General features: G+C 36.4%; 1 protein-coding gene across 2 annotated transcripts in view; it reads left to right on the forward strand.

Annotated features, from left to right (window-relative positions):
* Positions 1-25,506, forward strand: part of TBC1D23 (TBC1 domain family member 23) — a 55,673-nt gene that overhangs the window by 19,832 nt on the left and 10,335 nt on the right. For both annotated transcript variants that reach the window (XM_069551206.1, XM_069551198.1), the window contains exons 4-14: positions 1,180-1,384; positions 5,887-6,010; positions 8,746-8,870; positions 8,960-9,006; positions 9,826-9,929; positions 11,284-11,406; positions 12,680-12,772; positions 16,028-16,198; positions 18,126-18,168; positions 20,211-20,320; positions 24,554-24,693. In XM_069551206.1, coding sequence (XP_069407307.1) covers positions 1,180-1,384; positions 5,887-6,010; positions 8,746-8,870; positions 8,960-9,006; positions 9,826-9,929; positions 11,284-11,406; positions 12,680-12,772; positions 16,028-16,198; positions 18,126-18,168; positions 20,211-20,320; positions 24,554-24,693 — 1,285 coding nt within the window. The remainder of the gene's footprint in view (positions 1-1,179; positions 1,385-5,886; positions 6,011-8,745; positions 8,871-8,959; positions 9,007-9,825; positions 9,930-11,283; positions 11,407-12,679; positions 12,773-16,027; positions 16,199-18,125; positions 18,169-20,210; positions 20,321-24,553; positions 24,694-25,506) is intronic.

Here is a 25,506-nt window from a genome sequence, read left to right on the forward strand (position 1 = left end):
TTAGTAAAATGAACTTGTTATAATTGGGGATTTGTTGAATTTGGAATATATTGAAAGGGCATAGTTTTAGAACATCTCTTTGGAAATTCTTATGAAATAATGTCAACATTTAAGAGAGTCTGATTTTTAGTATTTTTAAATTGTTTTTTGTATTACTGACCATCTGTATGATTGTATACAGCCCTCAGATTAAAAGGAGCTATTCCAAAAGTTTCTCGGTAAGTCATAAGTCATGATCTGCTATAGAAAAGGTGTTATAGATCATGGGTGAATAGGTTTCAAATCCCCCACACTGTCTTTTGAAGATTAAATTATTTTGGTTTATATTTCTCTTTTTTAATTCATCTAGAGTCCATTGGTATCTTTTTGTTTCTCTATCATTTTTTAGTTAGATTATTGGCTGAATAGACTTTTTTTATGGGCTGACCTCAAGAGAAACATTATTGCTAGGTGAAGGGTAGGGAATTTGGTGGTGGAGAATAAATCACTTTCCCTCGCCTCAACAAAGCCATAGTGGCCGCTGCCTGTCCTGGGGTAGAAGATAATCCTTATAATCTGTTACTTGGAAAACGCTTTTTTGCTTTCCAGGAACGTGAGTGATGCCTACTTTCCTGCTTCACATTGTACATTCTTTTACACACACAGACACACAACACACACACACACACACACACACCCCCACCCACACACACACACACCCACACCCACCCCCTCACCCCCCCTTCCCTGGTGGTTCAGATGATAGAGAGTCTGCCCGCAATGCAGGAGACCCAGGTTCTATCCCTGGGTTGGGAAGATCCCCTGAGGAAGGTAATGGCTACCCATCCCAGTATTCTTGCCTGGAGAATCCCATAGACATAGAAACCTGGTGGGCTACAGTCCATAGGTCACGTACAGTCGGACATGACTGAGTGACTAGCACTTTCACTTTTCACTACTTTCATGTATACACACATGTTATATGTATATATATGAAACATATATGTAGGTCCAATATTAAGCTAATAAATCCTGAATAGCTAGTGAATATGAATAGGTATAAGGAAAAATGCACTTTTATGTAGTTTTATTTTGTCCTTGACATGCTCTAAATGCAGTAAGATAGTATTATATGTTAGTATTTTGTCCAATAACTGAGCATCTAGCAGCACCTTGGTAATTTTGACTCTTATTTTTTAGATCAGCTTTCAGTGCCAGAAGAGAAGGCAGCACAATTACTTTTGGATATTGAATCTGTAATTACCTTTTATTGTAAATCCCGTAACATTAAGTATAGCTCAACCCTTAGCTGGATACATCTCCTCAAACCGTTGGTGCATCTTCAGCTGCCACGCAGTGATTTATACAACTGCTTTTATGCGATCATGAATAAGTACATTCCCAGGTAAGACACGATGTTTTATTATAGCTGTAAAACGAAGGGAGTTCTAGTTTGTTTTGAAGTGAAGTCGTTAGATTTATTTTGATGGTAAAGTAAAAGGTTCAAGTAATTTTTAAGGTTGTTTGAATCATGATTGTTATTTGACTTTATTTTTGTGGTTATAAATATTTTTAAAGGATTCTTTAGTTAAGAATTTGTGCTTGTAGAGTTTGTGTATGCAGTATAACTTTTCATACTTTTTGGATGCTATCTCTTTACTTATAAAAATAACATTATAGTGTCTAAGTAAAAGTTTTGGAGTGCTGCTGTCTTCAGTGAGGTGCTGGGCTTACAGCCTGGAATATAGTCCTAGAAATACAGATGTTGAAGAAGTAATTGGAGGAGCACTGGGTGTTAGGAAGGTGAAATGCAGAGTGGTGTGGGAATGTACAGTGGGGGTGACCTGACTTACCCTGGAGGTCAGGAAGGTCTTCTCTGGGAAAGTGACACTTAAATTGAGTCTAGACAGATGTGTGGGTTGTTTTGGGGGGATGGAAGAGGTACCAGGAAGAAGGGAGATGGGTAGGAATTCAGAAAGAATTCTTGTAGTTCTCAGGTATGGATCAGGTAGGCAGAATTTTAGTGCCAAAAGGAACTTTTGACATAATCTAGAGCAGTGGTTGGGCTGCGCAGTGAACCTTGGATACACACTGGAATCATTGGAAGTGAAGTGAAGTCTCTCAGTCCGACTCTTAGCGACCCCATGGACTGCAGCCTCCCAGGCTCCTCCATCCATGGGATTCTCCAGGCAAGAGTACTAGAGAGTCATTGGGGGTGGGGTTAAATCCTGATGCCCTTTTACATACCTGACTAATTAAATCAGATCTCTGAGGAGGCCAGCCATGCATTGATGTTTGTTTAGATTTAGAGCTTCTTGGTTGATTGCAGTATGCACCTAAGGTAAGAGAAGAGAGAAGAGAAGTCACCCAGTCGTGTCCGACTCTTTGTGACCCCATGGACTGTAGCCCACCAGGCCCCTTGGTCCATGGGATCTTCCAGGCATGAACACTGGAGTGGGTTGCCATTTCCAGAGGACTGCTATTCTAGAGCTTGATAGTTAAATGACTACCATTTCCCCCCCTGCTTTTCGTGTGAAAAGCACTGTGTTAGCTGTGGGTGCTTTTTGTATTTTCTCACAGTGACCACTATAAGGCAGATATCTCTGATTTACAGAAACTGAAGCAAAGGCAGAGATTAAATGACTTATTCAGCATTATACTTCTGGTGTATGACTGAGTCAGGATTTGAACCTGTTTGATTGGACACTTGTGCTTTAACTTAAAGTTTCTCCACCCTGGTTGCTTATTAGAATCAACTAAACAACCTTTTGTTTTGTTTTTGTTTTCTTTTTCTTTTACAGCTTTAGATATCATTCACATAATGTAAAGTTCATCCTTTTAATACGTATAATTCCATGGCTTTTAGTATAGTCACAGAATTGTGCAGCCATAGCTGCAGTCCTTTTTAGAATATTTCTGTCACCCCCAAAAGAAACCCTGAACTCAGTAGCAGTCAACTCCATTTTCCCCCAGCACTCTCAGCCCTAGGCAACCACTCATCTTTCTCTGTGGATTTGCCTATTCTGGGTATTTCATGTAAATAGAAGCTTATAATATATGGTCTTTTGTGACTACCTTGTTCACTTAGCATTGTCTTTTAGAGATTCATCTGTATTTATTTATAGCATATATTAATGCCATTACTTTATTTCTTTTTATTGCTGAGTAACATTTCATTGTATGTACAGTGAAATAAAATAGCACATTTTATTTACTCATGTAATAGTTGCTGGACATTTGGATTGTTTTCACTTTTTGACTGTTATGAATAATGCAACTGTGAACATTTGTGTACACATATTTGTGTGGACATTGCTTTGGGATATGTACCTAGGAGTGGGATTGTTGGATCATATGGTAAATCTGTGTTTAACCTTTTGAGGAATTGCCAGACTTTTCCACAATAATTGCAGCATTTTACAATCCCATCAGCAGTAAATAAAGATCCCAATTTCTATAGATTCTGGCCAACTGTTTTTTTTTTTTCAATTATGGCCAGACTGAGTGTGAAGTGGTATCTCATTATGGTTTTTGTTTGCATTTCCCTGACAGCTAATGACTTTGAACATTTTTTTCATGTGCCTAGAGGCAGTTTGTATGTCCTCTGGAGAAATGTCTGCTCAGCCAAAGAACTTTTAAAACATACTGACCCTTGATGTTTCAAATATAAGTAGACTGTGTAGACCCATGTCGATTTTTGAATTCCCAGGCAATTCTAATACATCCCAGAGTGGAGAACCTGGGTGCGACCTTGAAGCGATAGGGCTTCATGTAAGGAAAGCAGGCCTAGAGATGCCAGAATACAGGGCTATCTATGCTCATGGTAAAGCAGAGGCTAGAATTCACATTTGGGACTCATTCTGTTATACTAATGGAGGAGGAAATGGCAACCCACTCCAGTATTCCTGTCAGGAAAATCCCGTGGACAGAGGAGCCTGGCGGGCTGCAGTGCATAGGACTGCAAAGAGTCGGACACAACTGAGCGACTGTGTTACACTAAATCTCTCAACTGCTAATATTTTTACCACCTCTCAGTGTAACAAAACTAGTAATAGCAAGGGACATGATGTTCCAGCTTTGTCTCTACAGGATGTTGGTGGTGGTAGATACTAGTAAAGGCTACGTTGTAGAGGTTTACTCCTAGAGGTTCGCATTGAGCGTGTAACATACTTTGTCAGGTGACTCCAGTTGCTATTTCCATGAACTCCACGTGTAACACAGTACTCCAGCCAGAGTCAGTGTTAATACCCCTGCATAGGGCCCAGCCCCACAAAACGTTGCTCAAACAACTCCACTATATGTCTTATTAGAGTCAGATGTAACATGAGTAGAATTCTATCAAGCACACTGCTTTGCAGTGGAGAGTAACTTTCAGTACACAGCTATTAAATGAATAGATGCTGTTGCAATGGGTGATTCCGTGAGATGTTCCACTTTTTTCCAAGGATGAGACCCACAAACTAGGCAATTGTCCTTACAATGTATGTTGCTAGTCTTCTTACCCACTGTGTGTCTGTTTTGTTTTAGTGATCTACTGCCTTGCCTTTATAGAGTGGGGAAAGTGTTCAGACAGAGGAGGAGGTAGTCTTGTCAGTATGAATCCAGTTCTATTTTTGGGCATCTGAATTAGCAAATTAGGGCCTTTTCTACAAAACTTCCCTGTTGTCTGCAGTATTAAAAATGGTAGATGAATGGTTATACCAAATCCTGACATTGACCTTAGATCTTAGTTTTGCAGAGATTATTTTTCTTTATTCCCACTTGAATAGTATTTGGAAACATTCTTTATCATTGCTTTTCATTAATGTTTTTACATGAAGTCTTTCACCTTATTTCAGTGTTTTGTTTTTTTTTTTTACAGTTTTCTTTTTAAAGACTACATCTACCAAAATACCACTAGTTCAAATATTAAATTACATATATGGGAGGGTAGCATGGTATAATGGTTTAATGCCCAGCTTCTGTGTACAAGTCTTAGTGCCATCACTTCTTAGCTACGTGACCTTGGTTGAGCTGCTTGACCACAGCTAAGCCTCAGTTTTCTCATCTGTAAATTGAGGGTGATAATAGTATCTTTCATAGAGTTGCTTGTAAAGATAAAGTGAGATAACATTGTAAACTGTCTATTGTAGTGTCTGGCACATGGTGTTTCCTCAGTAAATACTGACTTTTATTAAGATGGCCTGCAATTTGAGCTGTGTACATTTTTAATGGTTTATTAGACAGGTTTATTAGACACCAGGGAACAAGGCAAGAAGTAGTGTTTGGCACCTCCTGGGATTTTCTCTGAGCATCTGGTACCCAGGCCACTTCCAATCACAGCTCTGGGTCCACTCTTATGGAATATTTGTCTGTGGCCATTTCAGACTTGGACCTTTGCTGAAGGATTCCTAATTGTGTATGTTAACTATGGAGCTAACCTGAAGCCTTCCTGGGAGATCTTTCTTCAGTTCAGTTCAGTCGCTCAGTCGTGTCCGACTCTGCGACCCGGTGAATCGCAGCACACCGGGCTTCCCTGTTCTTATTTGGCAGAAAAAGAAGGGAGCTGAACTTCCTCAGGGCTCTCCAGATCTCCCTTTGGGATCCAGAGCTTATCAAAACAACCTAAGTGGTCCCTCTGTTTTCACTGGTCCCTGTAGTCCTTTCTCCTGCGTGCTGCCTGGGTTCACCTGGAAAGAATCCTCCTAGAGTTGGCGTAGACATGCCGTTTCTTCCTATCAGGTCAGGTGTGTTAGGTGTAAGCAAGAGAGGCCTGCCCCCGCTTGTGTCAGGTAGGCTCGCTGTCAGTGCTCTGAAGTCGGATGCTCTGGGGTAAGGAAGGGAGGAGGGTTTTGCACGAGGACTGGTTACTGATATGATCAGTGTTGACCTATTAATGCAAGAAACTTTGCTTCTCTTGTCTTTTAGGGATTGTTCCCTGAAGGGGAGACCATTTCATCTTTTCCGATTACTCATCCAATACCATGAACCTGAGCTTTGTTCTTTTCTTGATACAAAGAAAATTACTCCAGACTCCTATGCACTCAACTGGGTAATAAAGTGAAAGTAGGAACACTTAATGAAAAATAGCTTTCTGTGAAACTATAGTTAGTTCCCCCCCAAAGAAAAAGAAAGAAAAGTGTTAAATTATAGACCATTATTATTTAAGACAAAGGATTAAAATTATTACCACTTCAGAGATTTTTTTTTTTTGCTCTTCATTTAGTTTAAATTGTTTAATACAAAGTTTAGCCTTTGTTGTTTTAGAAATATATGTAAATATATATATGGTATGTATCAGTTCACTTTAAAACCGTGTGATTAAATTGTTGATAGTGTGTTTGAGAATTGATCAACAATCACGAAGAAAAGAGCTTAAGATTATCAAATGATTGATATAAAATGAAATAAAATACATCTCAGTCCTCTGTCATTCTATATTTATATTTTAAATGGGAAGTTTTATTATATTAGGTGTGTGGTTCTCAAGCCCTTTGGTCTCAGGACCTCTTACACTCAACATTTTTTGAGGATCCATAATTTATATGGATCACATTGGTTAGAAATTAAGAAATTTTAGGTATTTGTTTAGAAGTAGTGATAAATCCAACATATTAACATAAATATTTTAAATGAAAATGAACTATTTCCCAAAAAGAAAGAATAGTGGCATTTTTAAATTTGCAAATCTCATTGATGTTTGGTTAGATCACAGGCAAGTACATTCTCATATGTATTTCTTTATTCAGTCAGTGATGATACCATATTTCATGTAGCCTTTGGAAAATTGTGTTGTTCATTTGTGAGAGAATGAATATGAAAAGGGCAAAATCTGAGTATTAGTATGAAAACAACTTTGATCTCACAAACTCCCCTGTAAATACTCTTGGAGATGTCCAAGGCTCCTCAGACCATACTTTGAGAACTGCTCTTATAGGGTAACTTGAAGATCTTTTTAAAACACTGTTTAGGTTCCAGAAGAAAATATATGTATATTCAAAAATTTTAACATGTTTCTCGATGATGTCTTACCTAACTTTTCTTCAGAAAGGATTCCATTTCTGCCATTTATTAACTGTGTTATTTAATACACTTAACCTCTGAACTTTGATTTTTTTCATCTGTAAAATGGGACTAATAATAGGATCTATCTCAGAGGGTGATGGGCTGAGCAGACAGTGAGACCCTAGAGACCCTAACTGGTTTCAGCTCTGGCATACTAAACCTCAAGAACCTGCTCTTTCGTTTCTTCTTGGCTACAGTCTTGTCACTTTGATAAAAATAATAAAATTGTAGGTTCTCTGAGATTTCATATGTTGCTATTAAATTACTTATTTGTATAGAAGTAAGAAATTTTCTTTTAAGAGTTTGAATATTTTCATAGACGTCTTTCTGGTCACATCATGCCCAAGAAATGCCATTTCTGTGGCCAGAACTCTGGATTAGTACTCAGTGCTGGTTGTAGATTTTAACTGGTTATGGAAACAACCAGTTTCTCTTTGTCAGTTTCCCAAGTAGTTCATTCTTGCTACCAGTATCTTGTCTATGGAATGGAGTCTTTCTTTTCCAATCATGAGATAAAGCAAAACCAGTTCTTGTGATTTGAGAACTCATCACTGAGAATGATGCGGAGGTAGCTTTAGTCTGGCTAAGTGAGGTCAGTGTTAACCATACCTTGTCTGTCTATATTTGCATCTTCCTTATTTCTAATAGTAAATTTTAAACAACTACAAAAAACATTAGCAGCATCATGTATTGTACTTTAAAAGTTTTGTGGTCAACTGTAATAGCAGTTATGTTAGCTGTGGAGTCTCAGGCCTTTTTTTTAGTCCAAGTATCACCACTCACTAGCTCTGTGATGTTAGGAACATTATTTCATACAGGTTTATTTTCCTACCTATAATACAGGGAGGAAAATGTCTACTTTAAAAGCCTGTCATGAGAATATTTAAAATAAGAGACATTTAATAAAAGATATGTGGCAGTAATTTAGTATCTGGCACAAAATATTCACTAAATGTAAGTGTTCTTGTTAGCTTTCTTTATTCATTAAAAATGTTTTAAATTTAAACCTCTAGATGGAATTGTTTCTGTATCTAAGAAAAATGGAATAATCTAAAAATATCCCTAAATTCATGCAATTTAAAACACAGTTGGACTCTAGAGAAACTTACACACAGTAACAATTCTTTAATTGATGTAGAAAACCATTGAGCTGTTGAAACCTTTTGCAGGACATCAGTGTTGTCTCATTTGTTTCAAATTATGTACAAGTAAGCTTGGTGCACAGTTGGCCTTTAAATTGTTATTACAATTTCATTTGGTGCTCTTAGCTGAAATTACCATGCTTGATCTTCACAATTACTTAGAGAGTTAAGTACTGTAGTAGTTACCTTATAGAGCTCATGGGTAATTATGCTAGTTCTTATGCTGTGGCAGATATATGCTAACTTAAGTCACTTTAGATATTAAGGGTTAGTTATCTGTCTCTTCACCACAACAGTGGTAGAGCATGGGTAATATTCCTTTAAAAAAAAAAAAGAAGTAGAAATGTAAAGCTCGGGAGGTTAAGTGACATGCCCTAGGGCACACAGCTAGTCAGTGGCTTCATTGTGCCTTAAGTCCACATAGTCTTCCTTTGGATTACATACAGTAAAATTAAGGTCCACGTTAAATATCAGGTATAGACAGTTTGTTATAATGTTACTTATGCATTTGCCTCAGTACTTTAAAAAGAGCAAGTCATTTCCAGTGGTTTATATTTCTCATTTCATTTCCTGATTACAGCTTGGAAGCCTTTTTGCCTGTTATTGTTCCATTGAAGTCACTCAGGCAATATGGGATGGATATCTACAACAGGCAGATCCATTTTTTATTTATTTCTTAATGTTAATAATCCTTGTTAATGCAAAGTAAGTATCAAGTTGGCTGGATTTTTCTTTTCTCTGTTCTCAGGATACTGTTAATATTTAACTCAAATTCATGTGATTCTCTTTTACAGAGAAGTCATTTTAGGACAGGAGTCTGACAGCAAAGAAGAAGTTATCCGTAAGTATCACTAAATGTGGAGAAAACATTTTTCAAGTCACTTAATTTTCTGAAACTCAAGTTTTCTCATCTATTATGTGAATTTAGAAGATTAGTCTAGCTCTGAGGTTCCCTTCAAATCTTACACACTGTCCTCATACAGGCCTTAAAGATGGTCTCCCTGGATTTGCTACTCTCATTCATCCCTTACGTGTTTTTTTCACTCATTCAGTTCTTTTCTGTACACTGTTTCTTTGGTTTAAATAAACTGGTCTCCTCTCTCTCTCCCTTTCCCTTCCTTCCTTAATTTTCCTTTGAATCCCCAACTCTTGTAAGTATCTCCATTGTTGAAATGTTGATCCTCCTTTTGGATTCTCTCCACTCCAGCCCTCACAGATTTACTTCCTTTCTGTAGTACCCAGCACACTGTACTGTCTGTGTTACAGTGTTTACTTCACTACATTATATGGTTTATCTTTATATTTCTCAAGCAAGACAAAGTTCCTTAAGTCAGGAACCATTTCTTGGTTATTTTTCATTTGCAGGGGCCCTGGCATTTGTGTTTGTTACATAAATCACAGTATTCCAATCAAGGCTAATGAATTTGATTTGATTGCCAGACACCATCAGTCACTAATAGCAGGATTATATTAAGAGTTTCAGCTCCTTTGGGGAAAATCCACATCTCTTCAAGCAGTTTTGTGTGTGTCACTGTTGAGATTTCATTTATAAAACTAATATTGAAGATAAACCAACTTTGATATATAATGTTTATTGTTGTATACTTTACAAGCAAAATTTTTTGAAAATAATTATAATTTATTTATAATCCTATTTCAGAGTTCTTGGAAAATACTCCATCCAGTTTGAATCTAGAAGATATAGAAGACCTTTTCTCTCTGGCTCAGTATTATTGCAGTAAAACACCAGCTTCATTTAGGAAGGTATCAGACAAGAAATGACCTACTTCAGTATTTCACATTTTGTGCATTGTTTTATGTTTATGTTGTATCCACTTCAGTTAAAATACTCCAGTTGTCATTCTTTCTGTGTATCACAGTTGTGTGTGATTTTTTTCATTATAAATATTCTCCCTAGTAGAGGAATAGACATTTTTAAAAAGGTAGTATCCAAATATGCTAGGAGCCATTTTACCTCTCCTCTGATTATCACTTCTGATCATGAGGAAATTGACTATAAGGTATTTCTTAAATTAATGCTTCCTTACTTTAAAAATTGTGTTATAGAAATCTGATTGAGGAGGTATCATTGTGCCTTCTTTATCTGGAGTTAAAGTTAAAACTCCAACTTTTAATGATGCTGGGCTGTCTTTTACACAAAAAAGGGTCACTTAAGCTCCATGGAGACCTGAACCTTTCTCAGATCAGTCAAGAACTTGCAAGAGAAATGACATCAGATTAGAAGTCCAAGTGCTGTGAACGTCTAGAAACTAAAACTCTAGATTCTACAGCTAGTAATGGAGGCGGCACGGAATTACCATTTGTAAACTATTTGTGACCTCAAGTGCTCATGAGAATATTATTGTCTTTTTTTTTATTTTTAAGGCATTCTACCATCATGATTGTTAGTTGGAAGTTACCATGTCCCTGAAATATTAAGATGAGATTAAATTATGTTCAGTATAGTGTGTCCAGGAGGCAGATGATGGAAACTTTTTAAGAACATTTCCCTCAAAACTAATTATAAAAGAAATTTGTTTCTCAGGACTAATTTCAGTTATTTTAATAATTGCCTTATGTGGATTACCTCAGTTCCCAACACTGTTGACTAAGTTAGATGGTGAGGTAGTGGTTATGATACTAGATGAAAAAGAAGTCTTATCCTTTTCTTTTCAGCCTTTTAAGAGAATAGTTTTTATTCTTCAGACATAGTAAATAAACTGCACTAGCAATTGCTAATTAGAGCAGGTTTTATTAGCAGCATATTACATAATTTGTGCCATATTTTAATTTTTATTCAATATTAAAGCATAAAATGTGAGTAACTATTTAAAAATTTGCTATTTAAATGTATGTGATAGTATAGAAAATAGCTGTGGTAGAATGTGTTATTTTTTTCTTACTCTTTCATTTTGTGTGAACTCAAACACGGGCTTTGTTTCTAGCCTTTTTGTAGCTTTTAGCCTAGAAGATTTGATACAGTAAGTTAAATCACATGACTCAAAGATGTTATATAATTATTTTACCTTTTATCTTCGTCTGTTGAGAATAGTTTTAGGAGGGAAGCTTGATTTTATTTTTTTTCTTCATAAAGTTTTAAAAATTCCTCTTCACACAGGATAATCACCATCTGTTTGGCAGTACTTTGTTGGGAATTAAGGATGATGATGCAGATCTGAGTCAGGCTCTTTGCCTGGCCATCTCAGTGTCAGAGATCCTTCAGGCAAATCAGCTTCAAGGGGTAAGTTAAAAAACCCCACTGTTTGTTAGAGGATGATCCCCTTTAAATGCAAGGAATCAGTGTCTCCTCTGTGTTTGTTGATTATCACAAAATTAATTTACTATAACAATATAGTTGTTCTGCTTTTTTTGAGTGATTAATATATTAAATCTTCTGTCCATATGCTCATTTTTAAACTGCCAGCTTGTCTGTTATTTTATTTCTCAAACAACTAATTATTTTTGACACTAGTTTTTGTAAATTGCCAAATCTTATTTCATACTTTAACAGGGCAACTGAATGTTATATAAGTACTTGAAAGGGTGAATTTACTATTTCATAGTTAAATTCTAGATACTTATACAGATAATTTGGAGAAGGCAATGGCAACCCACTCCAGTGTTCTTGCCTGGAGAATCCCAGGGACGGGGGAGCTTGGTGGGCTGCTGACTGTAGGGTCGCACAGAGTTGGACACGACTGAAGCGACTCAGCAGCAGCAGCAGCAGCATACAGATAATTGATTACACGGTTTAATGCCAAAAGGCATTTACAAAGGAGAATTGAAGATATACCATAATTTTTTCTCTATTGTATTTATGAAAATCTGATGAGCCAGTTTTTTCAATATAAGTTCTTTATTGCTAATAGTGCAGCAGTTAATTACATGTTTATATTTGAAAGGTGGGATGTATGTCAAAGATGGAGAGAAGAGGAAAGAACATGGGAAGATAGGCCTTTTACAATAGATATCTTTAAAACAAGCATTTTGTGTGGTTTCCTCATTAGAACCATTATTAAAAAAATACCTTGTAATCCAGTTTAGAGACCCATGTGAACTCCAGTTCAGACTGGCATTGGAGAACCTGCTGTCACCCCAAAAGACATTTATTTAATACTTATGTGAATTACATTGTTGATAAGTTGGTAGGTTTATTTTCAGAAATAGAAATTGTATCTACCTCTGTGTTTATATATATGTATAGTGTTTTTGAAAGTGTTTAACATGATGCACATTAAGTTATTAAATTCAAATTAGTTTAATAGCCCAAACTAACATTCTTCCTGCTATATGTTTTAAGACTAACTGTTTTAACTACTGTTTAAAATAAATATAACTCTTTTAAGATCTTGAGGATATTTTCTTGAGTCTGTACTGTATAGGACTTCCTAACTATATGTGAGGTCCATTTTTTAATCCATTTGTTCCCCCCCTTTTGGTTAATTGTTAATATTATATTGTGTAAAATGTGCTCCTCCTGGCATATTTTATTATGTCAAATGTTTCCCTTTTAGGAAGGAGTCCGGTTCTTTGTGGTGGATTGCCGTCCTGCAGAACAGTATAATGCTGGGCATTTATCAACTGCTTTCCATCTAGATTCAGATCTGGTTAGTATAAATGTGATTTAAAATTTTAAAAAATATGGGAAAAATGGATTTTTTTCTTTAATCCATGAATAAATATACATGTACCAGATTTGGGGATGTTTTTCTTTCTGCTTAAAGAGGGAGTCTCTGCGCTTATACAAGGGTAGCTCTCAGGTTTCCTTCTAACCACGGACGCCCCCTTGGCATCATAAAGGGTAGATGAGAGCACTGTTAGGTATGGTTTACTGTTGCTTACCATTGTTATGTCAGTAAATTCTAAACTTCTCACTGTGAGCTGCCTGATACAGCACTCAGCATAGTGCCTTGCACTTAGTAAGTACTCTGTGAACATTAGCTCTTATTATGATTGGGTAGTCTAAAAGTTTTTACTGTAAGCCTCCTTGTATCGAGAAATATCAATAACCTCAGATATGCAGATGACACCACCCTTATGGTAGACAGTGAAGAACTAAAAAGCCTCTTGATGAAAGTGAAAGAGGAGGTGAAAAAGTTGACTTAAAGCTCAACATTCAAAAAACTAAGGTCATGGCACCTGGTCCTATCAGTTCATGGTAAATAGATGTGGAAACAGTGTCAGACTTCATTTTTTGGGGGCTCTAAAATCACTGCAGATGCTGACTGCAGCCATGAAATTAAAAGACACTCCTTGGAAGGAAAGTTATGACCAACCTAGATAGCATATTCAAAAGCAGAGACATTACTTTGCCAACAAAGGTCCATCTAGTCAAGGCTATGGTTTTTCCAGTAGTCATGTATGGATGTGAGAGTTGGACTGTGAAGAAGGCTGAGCAGTGAAGAATTGATGCTTTTGAACTGTGGTGTTGGAGAAGACTTGAGAGTCCCTTGGACTGCAAGGAGATCTAACCAGTCCATCCTAAAGGAGATCAGTCCTGGGTGTTCTTTGGAAGGACTGATGCTAAGGCTGAAACTCCAATACTTTGGCCACCTCATGTGAAGAGTTGACTCATTGGAAAAGACTCTGATGCTGGGAGGGATTGGGGGCAGGAGGAGAAGGGGACGACAGAGGATGAGATGGCTGAATGGCATCGCTGACTCGATGGACATGAGTTTGAGTGAACTCCGGGAGTTGGTGATGGACAGGGAGGACTGGTGTACTGCGATTCATGGGGTCGCAAAGAGTCGGACACGACTGAGCGACTGAACTGAACTGAACTGTGCATAAAATAAAGTAATATGTAATAAGGGTGGTCTCTGGCATATAGGGCCTCAGTTGTTAAAATTACTGTCCTAGGATTGAATTGAAGGAATAGATGAAGTAGATAATTATTGTCAGAGATGCTTAGAGCATTTGGTAAGACTGGGACTGACATCATTTAAGCCCTTCTGGGGTTTTTAGAGCCTCAGGAATGGGGAAGACAGTAAGAGGAGTAACTTTGTCCCTGACTTATCTGAAAAAGTTGACGCTGAGGTTGAAAGGGCATGTGGAAAGGTCTAAGTGGCGTCAGGAGGAAGCTCATTGAAAATGGAAGTAAAACAACCCAGAGGGTTTGGGGTGCTATAGGTGAAGAAGGTGATTCTAGCTTGTTTACATCCTGAATGTAAAGTCTGTGCCTTTCTCATCCTTCATTCATCTTTGAGGACTTTGATGTGTTGTTGTTTAGTCACTAAGTCATGTCCGACTCTTTTGTGACCCCATGGACGATAACGTGCCAGGCTTATCCTTCCCTGGGATTTTCCAGGCAAGAATGCTGGAGCCAGTTGCCATTTCCTTCTCCAGGGAATCTTCCCTACCCAGAAATCAAACCCATGTCTCCTGCTTGGCAGACAGGCTTTTACCTCTAAGCCACCTGGGAAGCCCTGGAGGACCTAGATGGTCCATCTTTTATGCTTATTATTCAAGTCATTTGTGAATAACTTTGATTATTCTTAAAAAGCTCAAAGAGTATCTCCAGAGTTAACAATTATTGTCAGCTTGTTTAATCATCCAGCCCTTTAACTTACATTTACATATTTCTTATTCACTTTTTTTTGTCCACTTGGTTTTTCACTTAACAGTTTCTTGGGAGATCTTTTCATTTTAGTACATTCGTTTTAATGGCTGTATAGTGATCCATGGTATAGATATACCACAATTTATCACCTGATTGATGTACATTTAGAATGTTTTCAATTTTCTTGTAATAAAACAATGCTGTAGTTAACATGTAGTTAATGTAGTTAACATTTGTGGACTTATGCAAATATTTGTGTAAAATACACTACTGGAAGTAAAATTGTTGGGGTAAGAGTTATAGCATATAGACTATAGAATGTGGGCATATAGAATGTGGGTATATAGAATTGTTGCTAGAGTCTGCCATATTACCCTTTAAAAAGGCTGTATCAACTTATACTTTACAACTGTGAGAATGATTGTTTTATACCATAAGCATTATTGGACATCACTAATTTTCTATCTTACAAGAATGGTGAATGGAAAGCAGTAGTCATTACTAGTGATGTTGCACATATGTTTTTGAGTGTGCGGTTAATTTGTATTTTTTTTAAAATAAAGTACTTTTCTGTGGTTTGTGCATTTTTCTTTTGGATTTTCACTGTGCTTTTTATTAAAACAGTTTTAACAAATTTTTGTATTTATTGGCATGCTTATTTTCTTGAGGGTAAGAAATGAACTTTTTCATCATCATATCTCTAGTACCTAGAATAAGTACTGATAAGTGCTTCCACTATTTCTAACTGTCCTCTAAGAAATAACATGGTTTGCCATGTAAGTGGAGACTAAAAAATATAGCTTGTTTCAATGAATTGTTTTTGTCATGGATCCTTCCATTCATTGTTAAACTTTTCTTGTCATCATACCCTGAAAACACTGAAATTTAGGAAACAAACAGCAAAAACTTTTTTTTTCCTGGTATTTTCTTTGCATAATTTAATCTTTCCATGAATTGTCAACTTTTGTTTTCTGATGTATTTTGGATGCATTTAATACACATTTCTTTTATCCCAGGGATTTTACTTATAAGAGCCTTTATTTTAGGAATTCCCTGGCTATTTTAAGACTTAAGAGCTTTCACTGCAGAGGGCCTGGGTTCGTTCAGTCTCTGGTCAGATAACTAAGATCCCACAAGCTGTGTAGCACAGCTCAAAAAAGAAGAGCCCCCCTTTTTTTAAAAAAAATTTTCATAGTGGGAATATAAACATTGTTCTCTCCCCAGCCCGCTGGGAAAATATTTCAAGTTTTGCAGATGTATAAAAAACACAGGCTTACCACATTAAATTATTTTAATTGTCCAGATGCTCCAGAATCCATCTGAGTTTGCACAGTCTGTAAAATCCCTGCTGGAAGCACAGAAGCAGTCCATTGAGTCCGGCTCCATCGCTGGTGGGGAGCACCTCTGCTTCATGGGCAGTGGCAGGGAGGAAGAAGACATGTATATGAACATGGTCCTTGCACACTTTTTACAGGTATGCTGACAGATTACTTCAGTTTTTCCTTGGTTTTTGCTGTCACCTTTAAGAAATTCTCCTAGGCAATTTTGTGCTGTTGTCTACCTTGTTAAATTTATCTTTTTTTTAAAAAAAAAAAAACACACTTTATTGGTTTTGTGTCTTGCCAAGAAGTCTTCTCCCTCATTTTTTTCTCACGTGCTTTTATGATACATTTTTAATGTTTAAATCTTCTGGACCATCTAGAAGTATTTTTCTGTAAAAAATGAGGTAGGAATTAAAAAAAAAAATTCCCCAGATAGCTAACCAGTTGTGCTATCAATTAGAAATGCCACCTCTCTAATAGACTGAATTCTTCAATGCATCAGGGTCCATTTCTGGATTATTCTTTTGTTTGTTCTCTGTGCTTATTCATGCCCTAATACTTTTAACAGTTGCTATATAGTTCAGTTTAATATCTTCACTTTGAAATCGAATAAATATACATGTATATGTCTGTGACACTTAACCACCTTTCCTTTTTGTGTTCCTGTATTGTCTTTAGCACAACTAATTTGTATCACTGATTTCATGCACCCTGTCCATCTACCTTTTCTACAAAGCCTCACTCAGTGACAGCTCTTTCTTTATAAAAATGGTTGTTTATTAGTTATTCCTTGGACTTTATATATTAAAATACTCATTTTGTGTGACTGAACTATGAAAACAGGAAGACAGGAGAAACAGGCCACTCAATTTGTATCCACTTCAATGGGAATCTGGTTTGAGAAAATCAGTTGAAAGGACAGTCCTTGAAACACAAAATCAGAAAGGGAACAAAGTATTTGGGAGAGGGATTATACGATAATTTTATGCTTTACTGGAGTAAAGATATTTTAGTACTTTAAACAGCATAACAGAAATAGGGACTCAAATTCATTTTACTTATAAATTTAATTGAGCTATTCTAAAAATGCTCTGAAATAAGCTGTTTATTACAAAGGATGTCAGATGGCAAGAATTTGGAATATTGTGGACTTCTTTTAATAATTTGAGTTCTTGATGTGGATTTAGAAATCCCTCCCCCTCCCCAATTTTCAACGTGGAAAATTTCAAACAAATTCAAAAGTAGGGAGAATTGAACTGTAAATTCTTTGTAAAGATATAATTGATTACAACTATTACACTTGATTATAAAAAATCTAATAAGTATTCAAGTTTCCTAATTTTCTCAAGATCTAAAACAAGACATTGCACTTGGTTAATATCTTTTAAGTCTCTTTTTATTGGCTCTGTTTCCAGTTTCTTTTTCCTTGCATCTATTTGTTTGGAAAAACCCACAATCTGGATTTTGCTGATTGCATTCACATAGTGGTGTTTATTTGGTTCTATCCCTGGTATTTCCCGTAAGCTGGTGATTAGACCTAGAGTCTTGTTAGATAACTTTGGAGGGTGGGGGGACAGGAAGTCTTGGATAGTGTGTACTTCCTCAGGCAGTAAATACTGCCCAGATACCTTTCTTGTGTCTATCATTACTTAGATTCATTAATTTTTAATGGTTTGTAAAATGTTGACATTCTGTCATTTGTTCATAATTAGCTGTGTTACTTGCTTTTGTATTTCCTTTTTAATAAAGAACCCAAAATATTTTTGAAAGTTTTTAAAACATTTTCATTATATTGGAAAATACAGTGTAACAGATTTTGGTTTGACTTCTTGCATCGTTGGGACTGTAGTACAGTCTCGTTAGTAGCCACGAAGTTGTCCACTTATTCCTGTGCAAGCCCCAGATCTTATAGTATACAAGATAAATGTATGTATGTCTCTGTGCCAAAGTCTAAAATGTAAAAAAAATCCAGAAATTTAGTATATAGCCTTTTATTACATTTGTCAATGCTTATAGAACTATAAGAAATTTTAATTGAATTGCATTTTGAAGTAATTTAAATTTTATTTTCCACTTTAGAAAAACAAAGAATACGTGAGCATTGCCAGTGGAGGATTTATGGGTAAGATTTTAATTTATTAATTCCTTTGACCCTACTTTTCAGAGGAAATTATATGATCACTGGAGCTGATTTGGAGTGACCAAATTAGTTATTGGGTACACTTTCTTTTCAGTCATTCACTGTTTTCAGAAAAGGCAAGGCCAGAAGGACAGATAGATAAAGACAAATATAGTAGGCAGTTGCAATGACAAAATATTTAGAAGACTGTTAAAATGGATGTCTTTAACTTGTGCTGTGTTTAGTTGCTCAGTTGTGTCTGACTCTCTGCGACCCCATGGACTGTAGGCCCACCATGTTCCTCTGTCCATGGTATTCTTCAGGTCAGAATACTGGAGTGCGTTGCCATGCCCTCCTCCAGGGGATCTTCCCAAGCCAGGGATCCAACCCAGGTCTCCTGCATTGCAGGTGGATTCTTTACTGTCTGAGCCACCCATCTTTACAAAAACATTTTTACAAATTGAAGCTAATTGGGGCTTGTATTTGTAAATACAAATACAATTAGCTTGAATTTGTAAAAAATGTTTTTGTAAAGATGGGTGAAAAACTGCCCACATGATTTGTTTTTATGGAGAAGGAGGGGTAGATAAGACTGGGAGACAAGAGTAGGAGGGGTATTTTTCACTGTAAACTCTTCTTACTATTTGCTTTTTTGTTTTGTTCTCATCTTTTAATTACTTGAGAGTATTAGCTGATGAAAAACGTTGACTGAATGGAATAAGAAATAAGATGATGTTTTCAACTGCAGATAATCTGGTAATTCAGGATAGAAAAATGACAGAATTGCTACAGCAAATATTTGAGAATTTATGTAGGTAAATAAGTCCTGGAGTACTTAATGCATAATATAGTGAATGTGGACAACAATATTGTATTATAATCCCCAAACTTGTGCAAAGAATCTAGATCTTAATTATTCCCTCCACAAAAAAGAAATGGTAACTGTGTGGCATGACAGAGGCGCACCTGTTGCTGCAGTATATAAATGTATCCGATCAACATTTTGTACCTTAAACTTACACAGTGTTGCTTGTCAGATGTATTTTAGTTAAAAGATAGCCTTTCATTAGTAAAAGAGATATAAAAATATTGAATCTGTAATTACTAGGAAAATTAATAGTAAAATCAAATTAATATTTGTTGGAGGCAGTAGAATCCTGAGTTTGAATCATAAAGAGTCTTATCAGGCTTAAGTTCTGACTTAATGTGGTCTTATGTTATAAATTAGAAGTTTCGATAGGTGAGGGTTTATTTCAACTTGGTCTTTGCTGATATTAGCAAGAATTTTTATCTCCTGTCGTGGAGATAATTTGTATCATGGCCTGATAACTGACAGCCCTTAAGGCTCATACCCAGAGTGATATTAAAAAAGGGCTTATTTTAATAAGTACAGGTGTTAAGCAAGTATTGGCCTAAGTCCTAGTGTTATTTGTTGGAAATTCTGACAGCATAGCACAAAACTTGGTTATTGTTTTCAAAAGTGTCTGAAAAGCATTATTTTATATAGCACAGATAGGCTAGGTTTTAGGAAAACTTTTTTAAACTGTGAATTATTTCTGTTCCAAGAATAATCTCTCTTTCCACAGCAGTTAATGCCTAAGACTGCTCCTTTATTATTGGAAGGATTAACTGATGTCTCCTTATAGTAAACAAAAGCCATCATAGGTTTTCCGTTAATCCTTTATATCATTAAAATGTTGCTAAAATTATTTATTAATACTTGAAAGATTGCTTTTCAAAGAGGAAGACATCAAATCTGTGTATATGGTTACTGTCACCCTTTGGGTCAATTAAGAAAAGTTATATGTGTGTAGAGAGAGGGCTTTAGAAGGAAGAGGAGGGAAAAGAAAGCTTTCTGTAGCCTGGCATCTTTTATTCTTTACAAAGGTGCTGTGAAAGAAATACCTGTGATTATGCTCTTGGATCTTTTTCATTCAGCTTCTGTTGTTGTTCAGTTGCTAAGTCTTCTCTGACAACTTTATCATACTGCTAAGGGGGGTTGATATATCAGGACTTTTTTTTCCTTCTTCCTCTTTATCTCTAAGCACTGCAGCAGCACCTGGCAGACATCAATGTGGATGGACCAGAAAACGGATATGGCCATTGGATTGCTAGCACCTCAGGTTCAAGGAGCAGCATCAATTCTTCTGTGGATGTAAGTGTGTATGTAGAACATGTCACCAGATTTGGATGAATGCTCAAAAATGATGATTAACATCTAAATTCTACCTGTAACAGAAATGGAGTCAAAATATTTCAAACACGTACAATGAGGAAGCATATTGTTGTGAGGTTAATGAAATCACAGGAGCAGACCTGCATAGTTAAACTAGTCAGGAGTTCTGGTGGTCTCCTTGCTGAATTCAGACTTCTCCCTCCCCAGCTGCAACTTGGTATCACTTAATGACAATTTTCTACTTCTGCTTAAATATCAACAGAGATAATTCTGAGTCCTGTGACTAACTTGGGCTTTAAAGTGAGTTGATTTTCGGACTCTCCCAATTAGTTTGTCCCAGGAGAATAGTGAGGGTAAATTCATTCTGTTCTTCTTTGGAAATATTTGGGCAATAAGTCTTTTATGTATTTTCTGTATTTTGTATCATCTGCATTCAGTTCAGTTCAGATGCTCAGTCGTGTCTGACTCTTTGTGACCCCATGGACTGCAGTACACCAGGCTTCCCTGTCCATCTCCAGTTCCCGGAGTTCACTCAAACCCACGTCAATCAAGTTGGTGATGCCATCCAACCATCTCATCCTCTGTCGTCCCCTTCTCCTCCTGCCTTCAATCTTTTCCAGCATCAGGGTCTTCTCAAATGAGTCAGCTCTTCGCATCAGGTGGCCAAAGTATTGGCCAAAGTTCAGCTTCAGCATCAGTCCTTCCAATGAACACCCAGGACTGATCTCCTTTAGGATGGACTAGTTGGATCTCCTTGCAGTCCAAGAGACTCTCAAGAGTCTTCTCCAACACCACAGTTCAAAAGCATCAATTCTTTGGCACTCAGCTTTCTTTATAGTCCAAGTCTCACATCCATACATGACTACTGGAAAAACCATAGCCTTGACTAGATAGACCTTCATTGGCAAAGTAATGTCTCTGCTTTTCAATATGCTATCTAGGTTGGTCATAACTTTCCTTCCAAGGAGTAAGTGTCTTTTAATTTCATGGCTGCAGTCACCATCTGCAGTGATTTTGGAGCCCCCCCAAAATAAATTCAGCCACAGTTTCCATTGTTTCCCCATCTATTTGCCATGAATTGATGGGACTGGATGCCATGATCATAGTTTTCTGAATGTTGAGCTTTAAGCTAGCTTTTTCACTCTCCTCTTTCACTTTCATCAAGATTAATTCTCCACTTTCTGCCATAAGGGTGGTGTCATCTGCATATCTGAGGTTATTGATATTTCTCCCAGCAATCTTGATTCCAGCTTGTGCTTCCTCCAGCCCAGTGTTTCTCATGATGTACTCTGCATATAATGTTAAATAAGCAGGGTGACAATATACAACCTTGACGTACTCCTTTTCCTATTTGGAACCAGTCTGTTGTTCCATGTCCAGTTCTAACTGTTGCTTCCTGACCTGCATACAGATTTCTCAAGAGGCAGGTCAGGTGGTCTGGTATTCCCATCTGTTGAAATTTTCTACAGTTTGTTGTGATCCACACAGTCAAAGGCTTTGGCATAGTCAATAAAGTAGAAATAGGTGTTTTTCTGGAACTCTCTTGCTTTTTCCATGATCCAGCAGATGTTGGCAATTTGATTTCTGATTCCTCTGCCTTTTCTAAATCCAGCTTGAACATCTGGAAGTTCACGGTTCACGTATTGCTGAAACCTGGCTCTGTCATTTAATGGTTTTCTTCACAAGTAATGATCCTTATCTACCTGATGATCATTCTTCAAATCAGAAATAGAAGGAAAACTCCAGTGCAGTCCTGCACTTACCAATCAGACTTACCTGGGTGCTCAGGTTTTATCTCCAGAACATATTTTCTTCATGATCTCCAGCAAGATCATTTTCACTCTGGTTTCTCCATCTGTGCAGATAGGGGTGATAATACCAGAACTTTCTTCATAATAATGACATGAGGATTAAATGTACAACTGACTGTAAAGTGTAGTACCTGTCGCTTGCATACTTTAGTGTAGAACCTCTCACTTACATACGATATAGTGTCATTTACATACTTTATACTTCCCTGGTGGCCCAAATAAACTTTGTAACTCATTAGATGATGAATTGAGGCTTATCTTCACCCTTGTACATACGATATAGTGTCATTTACATACTTTATACTTCCCTGGTGGCCCAGATAAACTTTGTAACTCATTAGATGATGAATTGAGGCTTATCTTCACCCTTGTAAGTCAAAGCAAATTATTGTGAAATTGTGCAGCTAAAGCTTCTCTGAGAATTAGGTTTTCAGCATGATCTTTTAGGTATCTAGGGGCTCACCATTTATTTAATAAATATTTGTTGTTTCCATTTTTAATATCTAAATACTGTGGATATATTATAATTTGTTTTGTTAGTCCCTTACTATTGAATATTTACATTGCTTCCAGTCTTTTTCTGTTGTGCACACTACTATTCATTTTTGTACTAATGTTTGCATATGACATGATTATTTTGGCCCAGAAATGAAATAACTTGATCAAAAGATTACATGTCAAAATCCTTAGAATTCTGCATTATTATCAAATTGCCCTCCAAAAAATATCATGCTAATTTGTATTCCCACCCACAGCATTGGATAGTCTCTCTATTGAAGTTTTTATCTTCAGATTTAAAAAGCAATGATTGAGGCTATTGATGAAACTCTTAAAGATGTGTTATCTTCTAAAGTACCAAAGAATTCCATGGTCAGTATAATTTGGTTTTGAAGTTGGATATGGAAATGGAAACATGATTTTTATGTTGGTTAGTTAATGCCTTACTTGTTTTAAAAATAAAAGTAATGTATTTTAGTTAATGACTGACTTCTTTTAAAAGTAAAAATAATACATTTTAATTAATGACTTTTTTACAAATAAAAATAATACATTTCATTGTAGCATCATATGTAAATATTAAAAATACAAAGAAAGCAAAATTAATTATTACCTAGCCATGGATAACAACTGTTCATATTTTGAAATATTTTCTTCACATCTTTTATAATGCTTTTTTTAGTATTGTATTTTAAAAGTAGTGCTCAGAGTGTACAAATAGGTTTATTTTCTGCTTTTTCACTGAACATTTTGAGCATTTTCTATTTTTAAATGCTTGATTTTTAAACTTTTTGAAAAATAGTTTAGTGACTAAATCCTAGGCATTTTCTGATTATTTCCTTCCCATAAATCCTGAAGAGGAATAAATGGGCAGAAGATAGGCAAATTTTTAAACTTTCGACATCTGCTACCAGCTTGCCTGTAGGGCAGAGGTCCAAGGCCTGTTAGAAGCCCACTGCACAGAACAGCAGGAGGTGAGTGAGCAAAGCAGCTTCATCTGCCACTCCCCTTGACGCCTGAACTATTCCCCAACCCCCATCTGTGGAAAAATGTCTTCCATGAAGCTGGTTCCTAGTGCCAAAAGGACTGGGAACCGCTGCTGTAGGATGTAAGGGAACAGTTATATACAATTCAAGAATTATACTCAAATCTATTACACTAGGTGCATAAAGATGACTTTTCTTAAGAAATAAAGACCTAAGTAATGTCTTAAACAGCAAAAATTTACAAAGAATAAATGTTTCAAAATTTAGCTATATGAATGATACTCTGATTGTAATTTTACTTATTTTTATAGAGTTATCTGAGTTAAGAGGTCATAATTTTATTTCTTACTGAATAAAAGGTAGTTTCAGGTTCCACACATTTATGTGTGTAATACATATTCTCGATTTTCATTTCTACCTTCCATTCCTGAAATGGTTTCACCCAGTGTGTCAGTCTACTCGGGTTGCCCTAACAAAATGCAACCGATTAGTGACTTAGACAACATAAATGTATTTCCTCATTGTCCTGGAGGCTAGAGGTCTGGGATGAAAGGGTTGACAGCTTTAATTTCTCCAGAAGCACCTGTCTTCAGCTTGCAGATGACAGGGCCTTTTTTCTGGGCTTGTAAGCCCCTGATGTCTCCCCTTTATCCTGTAAGGACATCTGTCATTTGGGGTCGGGCCTACCTATTACATGACCTCATTTAACCTTAATTTACTCTTCAAAGGCCCTGTGTCCACCTGCAGTCACTTTCTGAGGTATACTGGGTAATTAGGACTTTAAGATATGATTTTGTGGTAGGAGGTGCACCCAGTTCAGTGCATTAACATCGAGACAACCTTCAGCAGTAGTGTGTCTTGCTAGTCATTTGGAGAGCAGTTAATTCATCAATAAATTCTTTTTTTTCCCCTCCTAGGGTGAATCTTCTAATGGTTCAAATGATAGAGGAATGAAATCATTAGTTAATAAAATGACTGTTGCTTTGAAGACAAAATCTGTTAATGTCAGGGAAAAAGTTATCAGCTTTATTGAGAATACATCAACTCCTGTGGACCGGTGAGTTACTTATACAGTATGAATTTGTGATGAGTAACTCAAGCTAAAGAAAAGTATCTTAGAGTAAATGTTAGTTGACTAGAATGTGCTTTAAAAAAGGACTGTAAATTACATTTTTTTATTAGATGATTCCAGTTTTCATTATCATCACAGAGATGTTCTTTATTGCTGTAAAGTTTGACTATGAAGATTACTCTCTTCTCTCACTGCCCAGAATAGGTGGCAAATAATAATTCTGCCCCTTTCAAGCCATTCATTAGAAAAAAATGTTCCAACACTATTATGTATAATCCCACCTGTCAGGTGGTTGGAATCATCTGTTAAGTGCAGTAATCTCATATCAGTAATCTCTTTCTTGGCTTCAGGAATTTAAAACCTAGAAAATTGAGTCATACTAAATAAAACAGAACCCCATTTTCTTAAATTTAAGAATTCAGATCTTCATAGAAGTTTGTTCACAACATGTGTGACCTCACTTTTCCTATGAATTACAAATGAAGTAACTAGCTAACAAATAATAAGGAAGTTTAAGAATGTCTGTTACATTGTTTCTCACTGGGACTGTTGAGTGCATGGTATGTTTTCTTTTTCTCCACCTTAGTTTCACTGATCTTTCTTGTTCTTAGAGTTCAAAGCTAATCTAATAGTTCCAGTGTGAAATTTGTTTCTAAGCAGGCCTGATCTTGGAAATGTGTTAAAGTATTTAATTTCATCTCGTCTTACTTGCAGTATCCTAGGAGAGTTGAAGTATTTGACTTTAAGAACTGAATATAAGGAATGTACTATTTTTCATTTTATTAAATAAAGTACATA

The sequence above is a fragment of the Ovis canadensis genome, chromosome 1, assembly GCF_042477335.2.
Source record: "Ovis canadensis isolate MfBH-ARS-UI-01 breed Bighorn chromosome 1, ARS-UI_OviCan_v2, whole genome shotgun sequence".
NCBI lineage: Eukaryota > Metazoa > Chordata > Mammalia > Artiodactyla > Bovidae > Ovis > Ovis canadensis.